Source organism: Stenella coeruleoalba, assembly GCF_951394435.1.
Source record: "Stenella coeruleoalba genome assembly, chromosome: 4".
Classification (NCBI taxonomy): domain Eukaryota; kingdom Metazoa; phylum Chordata; class Mammalia; order Artiodactyla; family Delphinidae; genus Stenella; species Stenella coeruleoalba.
Genome location: NC_137149.1, coordinates 2,181,111 through 2,196,201, shown reverse-complemented (window position 1 = coordinate 2,196,201; position 15,091 = coordinate 2,181,111). Strand labels below are relative to the sequence as shown.

The 15,091-nt window shown below is 50.0% G+C and overlaps 1 protein-coding gene and 1 pseudogene across 9 annotated transcripts in view; one reads left to right on the top strand and one right to left on the bottom strand.

The window, feature by feature from the left end:
- Nucleotides 1-15,091, bottom strand: part of HTT (huntingtin) — a 198,393-nt gene that overhangs the window by 31,649 nt on the left and 151,653 nt on the right. For all 8 annotated transcript variants that reach the window (XM_079919305.1, XM_079919304.1, XM_079919306.1 and 5 more), the window contains one exon: nt 2,900-3,104. In XM_079919305.1, the coding sequence (XP_079775431.1) occupies nt 2,900-3,104 (205 nt within the window). The remainder of the gene's footprint in view (nt 1-2,899; nt 3,105-15,091) is intronic.
- LOC307185686 (F-box only protein 27-like) lies at nt 4,325-7,124 on the top strand (annotated as a pseudogene). The gene is made up of 3 exons: nt 4,325-4,361; nt 6,261-6,861; nt 6,956-7,124. The product of its transcript is annotated as an F-box only protein 27-like (transcript).

The window sequence follows — 15,091 nt, the reverse complement described above, 5'->3', positions numbered from 1 at the left end:
AAATTATCACACAAATAAATGTCAAATTACAGTCTCAACACATGCCACAAAAAAGAGGCAAAGGTTGGGGTAAGAGCAGACAGTGAGACTTCACCAATCAAAGAGAAGTCAGGAAGGCTTCCCTGAGGAAATAATGACTGAGCTGAGAACCCAGAATCAGTGAGCTTCCCATATCTGCTAATATATGGAGAGAAATCATATTGAATCATTGAACTATAAAAAGCTGGCAAAAAATAAATCAATATCATAAAGCCAATGTCTGTCCCTTAGATCCCATCTGCTCTTGCCAACTCTAGGATAACGCTCTCTTCTGTAAGGGGTCACCCATGCCATTCGTTCTCTCATCTAGAAACTCTCTCATGTCCTCATTTCCCATGTCTCTGTTTCCCTCCAGAGCGAAACTCCTCCTAACCGTGTGTAGAGCTGCTCTCTAAATGTCCCTCTTTCGTCATTTTTTTCCCTTAACTCTTATTGTGAAAACTTTCAAGCTGATATAAAAGCTCAAAGAATAATTCAGGGCTTCCCTGGTGGCGCAGTGGTTAAGAATCCGCCTGCCAATGCAGGGGACACAGGTTCGAGCCCTGGTCCAGGAAGATCCCACATGCCGCAGAGCAACTAAGCCCGTGCGCCACAACTACTGAGCCTGCGCTCTAGAGCCCGCGAGCCACAACCACTGAAGCCCGCGAGCCACCACTACTGAAGCCCACACGCCTAGAGCCCGAGCTCCACAACAAGAGAAGCCACCACAATGAGAAGCTCACGCACCGCAACGAAGAGTAGCCCCCGCTCGCCGCAACTAGAGAAAGCTGCGCACAGCAACAAAGACCCAATGCAGCCAAAAAAATAATAATAAATAAATTTATATATAAAAAACGAATAATTTAATTAACAGCGACATACTCTTCACCTAGATTCAACTACTAGCAAGTCACCACCTTTGCGCTCAGGCACGCACGCCACACACATGCACGTGCTCCACACACACACACACACCCTACACACACTCGACACTCATGCACACTGTACACACACGCCATCTGGGGGGCTGTACCATTTGAGAGTAATCTGCAGGTCAAGAGACTGCACCCCTAAATACCTCAGCAAGTGTGTCCCCTAAGTACTACTCATAACCAAAAGCAACAAGTTATGTAGAGCTCACATTCAAATGCAGCTTGTTGACCCAATAATGTCCTTTCTAGTGGTTTCATCCCCCAGATCCAGAATGTAATCAAGGATCATAAAACTGTACCTATTTGTCATGCACTCTTACATCTTTTCATCCAAGCCAACAGTTCTGTATCTTCCATGACACTGACTGACACTGCTGGAGAGCCCACATGATTCTTCTGTGGAAGGCCCTCCATTCATCAGACTGGGGTCTGCCCTCCCATTTCCTCTTGAACCCACTCCAGGTGGGCCTCTGCCCTCACCACCCACCATATGTGCAAAGGCAGAGGAAGAGGAGGAGGAGAAGGAGAGTGGGGCAGAAGCTAAGAAACACTGGCTGAGGATCCATTTGGGCGGTGGATACCTTCTCACTTACCGTCCACCCACCCAACATCTGTTAGTATTATCAGCTAACTCAAGTCCTGCCCTTGGTGTCCAGGGAGGCTACTGGGGAGGCTGCAATAACACAAGAGCCCAGGACCATAATTCCTACGGTGCCCAGCCATCCGGTCCGACAGTGGGCTGGAGCACAGGCTTGGTCCTTGGAACAGCCCCCTGGGTGCTCTGAGGCAAAATTCTCAAGGACCCAGGGCCTCACTGCTCAGAGCGTACTCCATGGATCAGAGCACTGGTACCCCCAGGAGTGTGGCAGAAATGCAGAGTCCCAGGCACCATCAGCCATCTGCTGAATCAGAATCTGATCTGAACAAGCTCCCCAGTTGATTTATACGCACAGTGAAGAAGCTCTGAAGTAGAAGACACCGATTTTCTGTTTCCGACTCTTACAATACTTTAGTCATCATGACAGGCTTAAACTGTTCTCTAAGCATGTCGAATGTTTTCACTGCTCTGTCCTCCCCAACTAACTGTAAGCACTTGGAGGGCAGGAAGCAGCGATTATTTTTCCTTTGCATGTCCCACAACATATAGCACAGGGTAGAGGTGTAATACTGCTGCTCACGTTGGCTTTTCCAGTGAGAGGACTGGACCAGCCAACGCGGGACCCACGGCCTCACTTAGCTGTCTTTCCATGCTGAGCAGAGAGGAGCTGACCTCAACCCTGCAGCCCCTGCAGTCTCCTATTTCCATAGCTTTCTCTCCTCGCCATCGGCTCTTGAGTCTTCCAGAAACACTGCACTGAGGACTCAGCTGCGGGGTGGGGGGGTGTGGGGGGGCGGAAATCAAATCTTTTCTTTCCACATATGTACAAATGGCTGAGCAAGAGGGTGCCTAGAAACAGAGACTCAGACCTGACAACTTTTTGCAAAAACAGGGCCACCCACAATCAGATACTTGACAAGTCTTCTTGAATGATAAAAAAAAATAAGGTATTTCCAAGTAGTTTTGAAAGGCTGCTAAATAATTTCTTCATTATCTAAGAATAACCAGAACCACATTTAACTTATAATGAAGTTAAGCCATCGCAACACGTCTGGCTCTGGAACCAATTTAAGGATGAGAACCCAGCAGGAGGGACACAGCACGACAAAAACGGCCGTAAGATGGAACCGTGTCAAAGAACTTGTCAAAGAAATCACATGTGAAAAGCAGCGGCTATTCTGATTGCCTGTCGTCGGACCACGTTTCCCCTACAATAGAGTGTCCGTGAAAGAAAGACTAACATGCGGCAGAATCTTTACCAAGCCTCGTGAAAGGGGAGCCAGAGCTCAGGCTGCTCCGAGCCCCGGCACACGAGCCCAGGCTGGCCTCCCGGGGAGCAGAGCGCGCGTACCTGGGGGTCTGCTGCACCTCTGCCCACCAGCGGTAGTCGGTGTGGCTGACGAGCAGGAGGATCTGACACCAGAGCAGCACGAGGGCCGGGTGGGTGGGGACCATGGAGCGCACCCACGCGTTCAAGCTCTCCAGGCCGTAGAAGCTGCCGTCCGCGCCGTCCGTCAAGAGTCTCGAGGCAGCTGCAGTGATTCTCCGGAATGTCCCTAGAAACAAGCCAAAATAAAACCGATTACGGGGAGACACATCGTGGCCCAACGCTTCGCAACCACCTGAAGCTTTTACACAAAGAAGATACACACGGGCTCTTTGCTGCATTGACACGTTCACAGCCTTGGGCACTTAGAAAATTCCAGCCTGACATTCTGCTCCCTCAATGGAGCAGCCAAGGAAGCCGGCGCCCCCACTGTCCCGTCCTCCCCACTGAGTGACCAGCTCTCCAGGGGCTCCGAGCCGGGAGCCTCAGTGGTGCTGACCGTGGACACAGCTCCACCGAGAAGGCAGCAGCCACCATGCAGCCCATCAGGTCACAGCACCCAGGACAGCGCAACCCACAGCCGCGCGGGTGGGAACGGCAGGTCCCTGAGAGCCGAGGGCCAGGGGGCCTCTGCACCCAGCACGGGGTGACCACCCGGGGCAAGGTGGCCGCGCAGGCAGGCGCCCACACTCAGACCCGCCCGTCAGCAGCAGATCCAGCCAGGCTCTGCCCCGGTTTCCCACAGCATCCTCCTTAGGGCCGGGAAGACTCTCCCCTAGGAGAGAGTGAATTCATGACTTCATTCTATCCCACCTCTGGAACGACACGAAGCCAGCTCCACACGCCTGTCTCTCCACCCCGCCCTGGATGCACCTAGACTGGCCCTCACCCCAGGGACACGGGGACACGTGCATGCCGTGAAGTGCAGCCTGGGACGCAGCAGGACTGGACATGACAGGAGGTGGCCAGGGGCTCCCTGTGCCCCCAGCTGGGGACTCCTGGCATCACTTCTGGCGAGTCAAAAGCTTATTTCTGCTCTAAATTTCAACACATGCCAACACAAAAGGGCCCTAAAACAGGCAGAAACAAACAGACCACAGACTTCTCACTCCTCATGACTGCTTACACCCACGCCCCGAGACAAGGGGAGAGCTGACAAAAGCTCGCCAAACAGAAACATCCGACGAGGAGCTTCCAGTGCTCGCCTCCTCTCTGGCCGCACTGGCTGGGTTCTCTCCGGTTCCTGCCGTGTCAGCATCGCCCACCTCAGGCCCACCCAGCCCTGGCCTGCTCCCTCTCGTGCCTCCGTCACTGCGTGGGCTCCCTGTGGGTCACGGACACGAGGGAAGAGCCAGGTGCTGTCCCAAAGGAACCCTGGAGCCAGACCAAGGCACGCGGGGAATGGCAGACCACGGATGTGGGGTTTTACTGAACAGGGAGCAGGAAACCATGCTCAGAGCTGAGATCCAGGTGACGGAGTGTCGAGGTGGGCTTTGAAATCAGACTGTGGCTCTGCCATGCCTGCTCGGTGACCCTGGCCGTACGTCCCCTGTGGCCTTAGTTTCCTCGCTTGTAAAATGGAATTCAGAGCACCAGCCGCTCACAGGGCTGCAGTAAGGATCAAATCATAAAACCCAGGTGAAGGGCTCAGTACAGCGCTGGACAGAGCCAACGACCAGCGAGCGGCTGCTGCTGCCGGAAGGACGTCAGGGAAGTGCCCGGCCTTGGGGGGCAGCGTCCCGACAGCAGGAGGAAGCCGCTGGCGGGACAGGACAGGAAGCTAGGGGCCCACCGGGGGGGCGACAATGACGCTGGGGTCTGAGCGTCTCTAATGACAAATGACGAACAAGTCAACAAGAAGAGGAAGCTGGAGCAGAGCAGCTGTGCCAGGTGACAAGTCCAGCCTGAAGTGTAAGTCTGAGGTGCTGGCAGGACAGCAAGCACGTGTCTAGAGGGAGGATGGAAACGAGAGACCAAGGCAGCCATGACGATGGGTGACAGGACCTAAGGAGGCAGTTACCAGTCATCTCTGCAGCAATAACCGAGGCAGGTCATGAAGGAGGCGGTCCCATGGATGGGGAGGAGGAGGGAGGGAGACAGAGGGCTGGAGGGGAGAGCAGAGAGAGACCAACAACACTCAGTGGATGAAAGACAGTCCCTTCAACAAATGGTGCTGGGAAAACTGGGTCTTCACATGCAAAAGAATGAAACTAGACCCCTAGCTTATTACACCACTCACAAAAATTAAATGGATTAAGAACTTGAATGTAGGACCTGAAACCATAAAGAAGAAAACATAGGTATTAAGCTCCCTGACATGGTCTTGGCAATAATTTTTTGGATATGACACCAAAAGCAAAGGCAACAAAAACAAAAAAAATAAGTGGGATTACATGAAACTAAAAAGCTTCTGCAGAGCAAAGGAAACCATCAACAAAATCAAAAGGCAACCTACAGAATGGGACAAGACTTTGCAACCCATACATCTGATAAGGGGTTAATTTCCAAAATATATAAGGAACACATAAATTAATAACAAAAATAAATCCAATTAAAAAGTGGGCAAAGTGGGATTTCCCTGGCAGTCCAGTGGTTAAGACTTCGCCTTCCAATGCAGCGGGTGTGGGTTCAATCCCTGGTCAGGTAGCTAAGATCCCATATGCTTCATGGCCAAAAAACCAAAACAAAACAGAAGCAATACTGCAACAAATTCAATAGAGACTTTAAAAATGGTCCCCAGAGGACCAGTGTGGTGGGGCGGGGGGATGGGGGAGCTTGCAGGGCAGGGGACCAGGCCTGGGAGCCCAGCAGGCTCTTGGGGCCCGAGTGGGTGGGGCGAACGCCCTCCACTCCTTCTGCTGCTCCTCAGGTTCTGGAGTGCCCTCCCGTCTGCCTCCTTCCTACGCCCCCAAGGCCAGCGCAGCCCGGACGGGATGGCAACTCTGAGGGTGTAGGACCCTGCCCAAGAGCTGGGCAGACTTCTCCGGCCAACTGGGCGGGGGAAACGCTGGGCGCACTCCCCCCACCCCCCGATCCGAGCCCCCAAGGGTCCCTCCAGGTGTGGGAACCCCTCGCCCCTCTCAGCCACCCCTCAGGGGTGCCGGTCCTGTCCGGCCTCTACTTCTCTTCCCCCCTCAGTGCTCCCACATCCTACCGGTTCGCTTGGGGGTTCCTCCCATCTCCTTGGGCCTTGAGGTCCCCCACCAGCATCCAGCAGGTGCCCTAGTTGTGGGGAGACGTTGTAGGGAGACGCAAACTCCGCGTCTTCTCACACCACCATCTTGACTCCGCCCCCTCGAGAAGCTCGGGATTTTATTTTTAGTAATTTCCCGACAGTACATCATCTGCTTACTGTGCCTCCTGTTCACCATGTCTCTCCCCCTAGAAGCAGTTGCAGCCGGGCCTGGAGAGGAGACCATGCACACCTCAGCTTCCAGGGGCCCGCCCACCGGGGTCCCCGCTCAGGACCCCGAACCCAAGGAGGCGCTGGGTCTGGGCCAACCGTCATCGGAGCTGCTTGTGACGGTGCTGAGCCACGTGCCCCAACACATTCTGCTCAGGCGCTGCCGCAGGGGTGCCGGCACTGGCACGACCTGGTGGACTGCCAGGCCCTGTGGCTGAGAATCCTGGCCCGAGGCCACGCCACCTGTCGCCCATCCTCCACACCTACCTGCCCCCGCCAACGACCCCAGGCCCTGTGTCCTGGGCCGCTTCTGCGAGAGCACACCCATAGGACGCAACCTCCTCCTGAACCCCAATGGCGAAGGCCTCCTGAAATGGACGGTGCCGACTGGAGGAGATGCCTGGGGGGCAGAGGAAAACTGGGAGGTCGCTCCCAGGGCCTGTATACAGACCAGCTTCCTGTCTTCCTACAGGTGGTGTCAAAAGAAGCAGGTGTCGGACCTGGAAGAGGAGGGTCTGTGGCCGGAACTCCTGGACAGTGGAAAGACTGAGATTTTTGTCTCTGACTGGTGGACAGACCAACAGTACACTGACAGTTTATATGGGCTAACTGTCCAACCTCTAGATGCCAACCAGGCCGTCCTGCATCATTACTCTCCTTTGCCTTTTCCCATCCAGCAGTGTAGAGAGTTTCTCCTTTGAGGCTAGCCATGTGTTCTCCAACCTTAAGAAGGTTGTCCACTTTGTGTCTTTTGAACACTTGGTTCGGGACATTGATTTCTGGTCTGAGCAGTGTGGAGTCTATCTGTCCCACTCCAGTGTGATTGTGCAGGTCCATCTGCCCTAGTCAAGGGCTGTCCTTGCAAAACTATGGGACCGTGCCTTCCAGGGGCTGGGCCCATTGGCAGGGTCATCTCAGTAATCAAGGGCTTGTAGCTCCCAAGCATCCTGGGATCTCATGAGTCCAGTCAAAGTTCTACTGGGCCCTGTCTTCAGGTTCTGGAAGCTACTAGGAGAAAGTTCCTCCACCAAATATACTGGCTGCTGCTGCTCTCAGGCAGCCCCTTCTACTGAGTGGAGACACAGGGGTGAGCACAGGGAAGTGCTGGACCGGGAGAGGGCCCCCCCCCCCCACGACAGGCCCCTCTGGTTCAGCCCCGGTGCCCTCTGCCCTTGCTTCCTCATGTTTCTGCATCAGAGGAGACACAGGGGTGAGCACAGGGAAGTGCTGGACCGGGAGAGGGCTCCCCCCGCCCACGACAGGCCCCTCTGGTTCAGCCCCGGTGCCCTCTGCCCTTGCTTCCTCATGTTTCTGCATCAGAGGAGACACAGGGGTGAGCACAGGGAAGTGCTGGACCGGGAGAGGGCTCCCCCCCCCCCACGACAGGCCCCTCTGGTTCAGCCCCGGTGCCCTCTGCCCTTGCTTCCTCATGTTTCTGCATCAGAGGCTTTATTGATCCCGTGCAGGAAGGAAGCTCTCTCCTCCCATCTGAACAAGAACCTCATCCCTGTGGCTGAGAAAATTCCACCCCCTAACTTTCTGTGGTTTCAAGACTGGGACCAGGACTCAGAGCTGAACGCTAAACGAGCTCAAAAAACGTCTGGACACAGAGGGCTCTGCCCACACTGTGAGCAGCGAGACGGTCCCCTGAGCCCAACCCTACCCTGAATTGTATGGTGTGTGAAATTATTTTGTTATTTTGAAATTCTTTTTTAAACATGGAGAGAATAAGTGAGCACTATATCTGCCAAAAAAAAAAAAAAAACATGGTCCACAGCAAGAAAAAAGTCTTCAAAAAAAATTTAAAAGGTGGGCAAAGGATTCGAATAGACATTTTTCCAAAGAAGATATATTCACATGGCCAAGAGGTACATGAAAAGGTGCTCAACATCCTTAATCATCAGGAAACTGCAGGTCAAGACCACAGTGACATATCACTTCACACCTGTTAAAATGGCTATCATCAAAAAGACAAGAAATAACAGGTATTGGTGAGGCTGCGGGAAAAAAAGGGAACCCTTGTGCACTATGATAGGAATGTAAATTGGTGCAGACACTGTGGAAAACAGTACAGACATTCCTTAAAAAATTAAAAATAGAACTACCAGAGGAGGAGTCAAGGTAGAACTGTGGGAAGACGCGGAGTCAGCCTCTCACCACAACTAGGGCGCTTGCCGGCCGCTGGTGGGGGACTCTGACCCCCAAGGAGGCAGGAGGAACCCCAGAGTAAACCAGTAGGATGTAGGGGGACCAAGGGGGGAGGAGAAGTGGAGGCCAGACAAGATCAGCACCCCTGAGGCTGGGGAGATCAGGAGAGGCAGGTGGGAGGGACTCTCCAGGAAGAGCCGGAGAAGAGTGGAGGGCGAACGCCTGGTCCACTCGGGCCAGGGAGCCTGCTGAGCTTCCAAGCTGCTCCCCCAGCCCCCAAAGCCCCATCCAGGCCTCATGGGTCCTGGGGGCATAGGAGGGAGGCCAGGGAGATCAGGAGTGGCAGGCGGGAGGGGCCCTCCGGGAGGAGCAGGAAAGGAGCAGTGGGCAATTGCCCTCCCCACAGGGGCCGGGGGAGCCTGCTGAGCTCCCAGGCCAGTCTCCTGCCCCCCAAAGCCCCCTCCAGGTCACGTGGGTCCTTGGGGGCATAGGAAGGAAGCCGAGGGGAGAACAGGAGAGGCAGGCCCGGGACCAGATGGCTTCACAGGCGAATTCTATCAAACATTTAGAGGAGACCTAACACGAATCCTTCTCAAACTCTTCCAAAAAACTGCAGAGGGAGAAACACTCCCAAATTCATTCTACGAAGCCACCATCACCCTGATACCAAAACCAGAAAAAGATATCACAAAAAAAGAAAATTATAGACCAATATCACTGATGAACACAGATGCAAAAATCCTCAACAAAATACTAGCAAACAGAATCCAACAGCACATTAAAAGTATCATACACCATGATCAAGTGGGATTTATCCCAGGGATGCAAGGATTTTTCAGTACACGCAAATCAATGTGATACACCATATTAACAAATTAAGGAATAAAAACCATATGATCATGTCAATAGATGCAGAAAAAGCTTTTGACAAAATTCAACACCCGTTTATGATAACAACTCTCCAGAAAATGGGCACAGAGGGAACCTACCTCAACATAATAAAGGCCATATACGACAAACCCATAGCAAGCATCATACTCAATGGTGAAAAACGGAAAACATTTCCTCTAAGATCAGGAACAAGACTCTTGCCACGCTTATTCAACATAGTTTTGGAAGTCCTAGCCACAGCAATCAGAGAAGAAACAGAAATAAAAGGAATACAAATTGGAAAAGAAGAAGTAAAACTATTTGCCGATGACATGATACTACACATAGAAAATGCTAAAGATGCCACCAGAAAACTACTAGAACTAATCAATGAATTTGGTAAGGTTTCAGGATACAAAATTAATGCACAGAAATCTCTGGCATTCCTATACACCAACAATGAAAAATCAGAAAGAGAAATTAAGGAAACACTCCCATTTACCATTGCAACAAAAAGAATAAAATACCTAGGAATAAACCTGCCTAAGGAGGCGAAAGACTTGTACTCAGAAAACTATAAAACACTGATGCAATCCCTATCAAACTACCAAACTACAGAATTAGAACAAAACATCTTACAATTCGTATGGAAACACAAAAGACCCCAAATAGCCAAAGCAGTCCTGAGAAAGAAAAACAGAGTTGGAGGACTCAGACTCCCTGACTTCCACCTGTACCACAAAGCTACAGTAATCAAGACAGTATGGTACTGGCACAAAAACAGATCAATGGTACAGGACAGAATGCCCAGAGATAAACCCACATATATATCGGCATCTAATTTATGACAAAGGAGGCAAGAACATACAATGGAGAAAAGACAGCCTCTTCAATAAGTGGTGCTGGGAAAACAGGACAGCTACATGTAAAAGAATGAAATTAGAACACTACCTAACATCATACACAAAAATAAACTCCAAATGGATTAAAGACTTAAATGTAAGACCAGACACTATAAAACTTTTAGAGGAAAACATAGGAAAAACACTCTTTGACATAAATCACAGCAAGATCTTTTTTGACCCGCCTTCTAGAGTAACAGAAATAAAAACAAAAATAAACAAATGGGACTTAATTAAACTTAAATGCTTTTGCACAGCAAAGGAAACCATAAACAAGACAAAAAGACAACCCTCAGAATGGGGGAAAATATTTGCAAATGAAACAACAGACAAGGGATTAATCTCCAAAATATACAAACAGCTCATGGAGCTCAATATCCAAAAAACAATCCAGTTAAAAAACAGGTGGAAGACCTAAATAGACAATTCACCAAGGAAGACATACAGATGGTCAAGAGGCACATGAAAAGATGCTCAACATCACTAATTATTAGAGAAGTGCAAATCAAAACTACAATGAGGTATCACCTCACGTCGGTCAGAACGGCCATTATCAAAAAAACTAGAAACAATAAATGCTGGACAGGGTGTGGTGAAAAGGGAACCCTCCTACACTGTTGGTGGGAATGTAAATTGATACAACCACTATGGAAAGCAGTATGGAGATTCCTTAAAAAACTAAAAATAGAACTACCATATGACCCAGCAATCCCACTACTAGGCATATACCCTGAGAAAACCATAATTCAAAAAGTGACATGTACCACAATGTTCACTGCAGCACTATTGACAATAGCCAGGACATGGAAGCAACCTAAGTGTCCACTGACAGATGAATGGATAAAGAAGATGTGGTACATATATTTACAATGGAATATTACTCAGTCATAAAAAGAAATGGAGTTATTTGTAGTGATGTGGATAGACCTAGAGTCTGTCATGAAGAGTAAAGTAAGTCAGAAAGAGAAAAACAAATACCGTATGCTAACAGATATATACAGATTCTAAAAAAAAAAAAAAAAAAATGGTACTGATGAACCTAGTTGCAGGGCTGGAATGAAGAGGCAGACATAGAGAATGGACTTGATGACATGGGGTAGGAGGGCGAAGCTGGGGCGAAGTGAGAGTATCATTGACATATATACACTACCAAATGTAAAATAGTTGGCTGGTGGGAAGCAGCAGCATAGCACAGGGAGATCAGCTCGGTGCTTTGCGATGACCTAGAGGGGTGGGATAGGGAGGGTGGGAGGGAGACGCAGGAGGGAGGGGATATGGGGACGTGTATGCATATGGCTGATTCGTTTTGTTGTGCAACAGAAACTAACATGGTATTGTGAAGCAATTATACTCCAATAAAGATCTATTAAAAAAAATACAACTACCATATGATCCAGCAATCCCACTTATGGGTATATACCTGAAAGAAACAAAATCACTAACTCAAAAAGATACCTGCGGGACTTCTCCGGTGGTGTAGTGGTTAAGATCTGCCTGCCAACACAGGGGACACCAGCTCGATCCCTGGTCTGGGAAGATCCCACATGCTGCGGAACAACTAAGCCGGTGCACCACAACTACTGAGCCTATGCTCTAGAGCCCGTGAGCCACAACTACTGAGCCCATGTGCCACAACTACTGAAGCCCGTGCTCCACAAGAAAAGCCACCGCAATGAGAAGTCCGCGCACTGCAACGAAGAGTAGCCCCTGCTCACCACAACTAGAGAAAGCCCGCGTGCAGCAACGAAGACCCAACGCAGCCAAAAATAAATAAATAAATAAATAAGTGTTCCTTAAAAAGAAAAAAAAAGATACCTGCACTCCCATGTTCACTGCGGCATTAATCACAGGAGCCAAGACACGGAAACAAACCAAGTGCCTATTGAAGCATGAGTGGATAAAGAACATGTGACACACACACACACACACACACACACACACACACACAGAGGAATATTATTTAGCCATAAAAAAGGAAGAAAATCCTGTCATTTGCAACAGCATGGATAGACCTTGAGGGCATTGTGCTAAGTGAAATAAGTCAGAGAAAGATGAATACCGTTTGATCTCACTTATATGTGGAATCTAAAAAAACCAAACTCATAGATACAGAGGTCAGACTGACAGCTGCCAGAGGTGGTGGTGGGGGGAATGGGTGAAGGTGCTCAAAAGGTACAACCTTTCAGTTACAAGTGTGGAATTAACCACAGAAACCTCAGCTCAAGTTGGACTTGGAAGAGGCCTGTAGGGGAAGCCCTCACGCCTACTGAAGAAGGTGTCTCCTTCCTGCTGGAGAGTAAGTAAGGGACGCCAAGTAGGCGCACATCTCCTCCTCTTTGGGGTGATTGACAATGCGCAAGAACACATGCAATTAAGAGGTTGGAAAGCGAAGACTGAAGGAGAAGTCGAGGGGCGAGGGAGTTTCAGCGAGCTGGAGTCTGTCCATGGGACTGGGCTGCAGGGTCCGGGAAGATGAGGACCTGGGAAAGCCCACAGGTGGCCTTTGCAGAGGCATTTCTGGTAATGAGATCAAGAGGCAAACCGCTGAGGATGGAGATAAAGAGGGAAAGCAGAGCGCTAGAAGGAACAACAATAAACTCCTGAAACATTTCTTTTGAAAAACTGTGTAGTAAACAAGAAGAGGAGGACAATTCAGGAAGCCGCAGAGTAAAGAAAGGGTTTGTTCTGCCTCGTAGGCTGGATCAGCAGCGCAGCTCTAGGTGAGAAGGAAAGACAGACTTTTATGTCTCGCCGCGTGGAGTGTGCAGCGAAGAGAGCGTGAGTGAACGAAGGAGACGCTGACAGATGAATGGATAAAGAAGATGTGGTACATATATTTACAATGGAATATTACTCAGTCATAAAAAGAAATGGAGTTATTTGTAGTGATGTGGATAGACCTAGATCATGGGAAGAGCAAACACAAGAGGGGATGGGGACCAGGATGGGGGACGAGATGTCAGACGGAGGAACTGGACGGACACTGGTGCTGGCCTGGGGCTAGACTCTCGCGGGGGAACCGGCACTGCTGATGGTGTGCGCTGTACGAGGACTGGCCCAGGCTCTAGACACCTCCCCCAACCACCCCACCACCTGGGAGCTCACGCATTACAAGCCCCGTGACTCAGTTACTTCAGCTAGAACACGGATATCACGGTGTGTGCCGGGCCCACAGCAAGTGCTCTGCAAACATCAGCTGCTACACCTACCATCACCAACCCAAGAAGCAGCACGACATAATGGGCAAGAAAAAATTCTTGGGTTTTCGCTCTTGGTTTTATCATATGACCGTTCAGAACCTGAATTCTCTCATCAGTAGAAATGGGGAACTATCTCATAGAGTTGTTCTAAGGGTTGATGGAGATAATCATGTAAAGGGTACCACACACCCCTAAGAGAACACCGTCAGCAGCCCCATCCTGGCCCAAGCACGAATCTGAATCAGTGCCCATTTTATCACTGCAGGAAGACCATTTTCTCTTCCTTCTAGTAATCCTACTTTAACCCACACATAAAACACTGGGAAGAGAGCTCTGCCTGCGAGGAAGGAAGGGAGAGGGTCAGGAATGGCTCCACCGCCCACTGCTGCCCTCGGCTGGGCGAGCACTGGACGGCAGTGGGGAGGGCACACGGTGGGGGCTGGCAGAGGTGCAGGGGGGACTGGAAAACACGGTGAGGAGTTAGGAAGCCTTACTGTGGCCACAGGCCGGAGGACTCAACCCAGCCCTGCCTGCAACAAAGCAATGGACACTGTCAGCCTCCTGCCACGGCTCCACCTTCTGCTTCTATCTGGCCTGCCTCAGTGGAGAGGACGAGGTGTTAGTTACCCAGAACCTATAAAATGGAGACTAGGTAACTTTCTTGGCTCTTCTGTTTATGCTGGATTGAATGTGAAAGAGGCAAATGACTTTGGGATTCATAAACCACCACCCCCGCCAACAACAGAAAATGAGAGGTCAAGGCCATTACTCAGACTAGTCCCTGTTCTAAGAAATAATACCTGAAATGGGCAAATTCAAAGATCTCGATTTTCAACGGAGGGGTGAAATTATTGTCATTGTTTAAGCAATGCATAAATAAAAACTACCAACTTGAGATGCTAAAGACACCTTATTTATATAAAAAACAAGATGATTTATTTTATCTCAAAAGCAACCAACGCAGTAATTCTGCTGCCTGGTGCCTTTAAAAGAAATGGCATCAAAATACATGAGGAGATAGAAACAGACATTTGTACACACCCATACACCCCTAATTTACAAATACTGGACCAACTGAACAATGCCCAAAGACACGAGTGGCAAAACCCACGTGCCCCGATACCCAGCCCGGCCTCCGGAGCAGAGCGCGGCCTTCTCAATATTCCACTGCATGCATGGCTGTTCAAATTTAACCAAACTTAGACTGGATAAAAGCTCCGCAGTCACAACACCACACTTCCAGCGCCCATCAGCCACGTGTGGCCAGAAGCAACTGGATTAATGCAGACACAGAACATCTGCGCACTGCAGGAAGCTGGACTTGACAGCACTGCAACATACCATGAAAGTATTTCCCCTGATTTCTGAGAAAAGGAAGAGGAAGTTAGAGTGACGGGTGAGTGAACAGCACGGAAATCCACTGGAACGCCATGGAAATCCACTTAGATGCGCCTAAGGCCGCAGAATGCACTGCTCTTATCCAAAGAAGGTAGAAAGCCGTCCTTCGATGTGAACTGGTACCCTTCTGGTGTCAGATCCAAACCAACCGATGGCCAAACATTAAAATGGCCCATATACTAAAAACAACTTATTCTTCATGTGGCTTAATTATTTTCTCAACTTTAGACTTATCGCAGTGGGTGGGACATAAATCAAAAGATCCTCAAAAAGAAAATTATTTCAATGGTAAGTA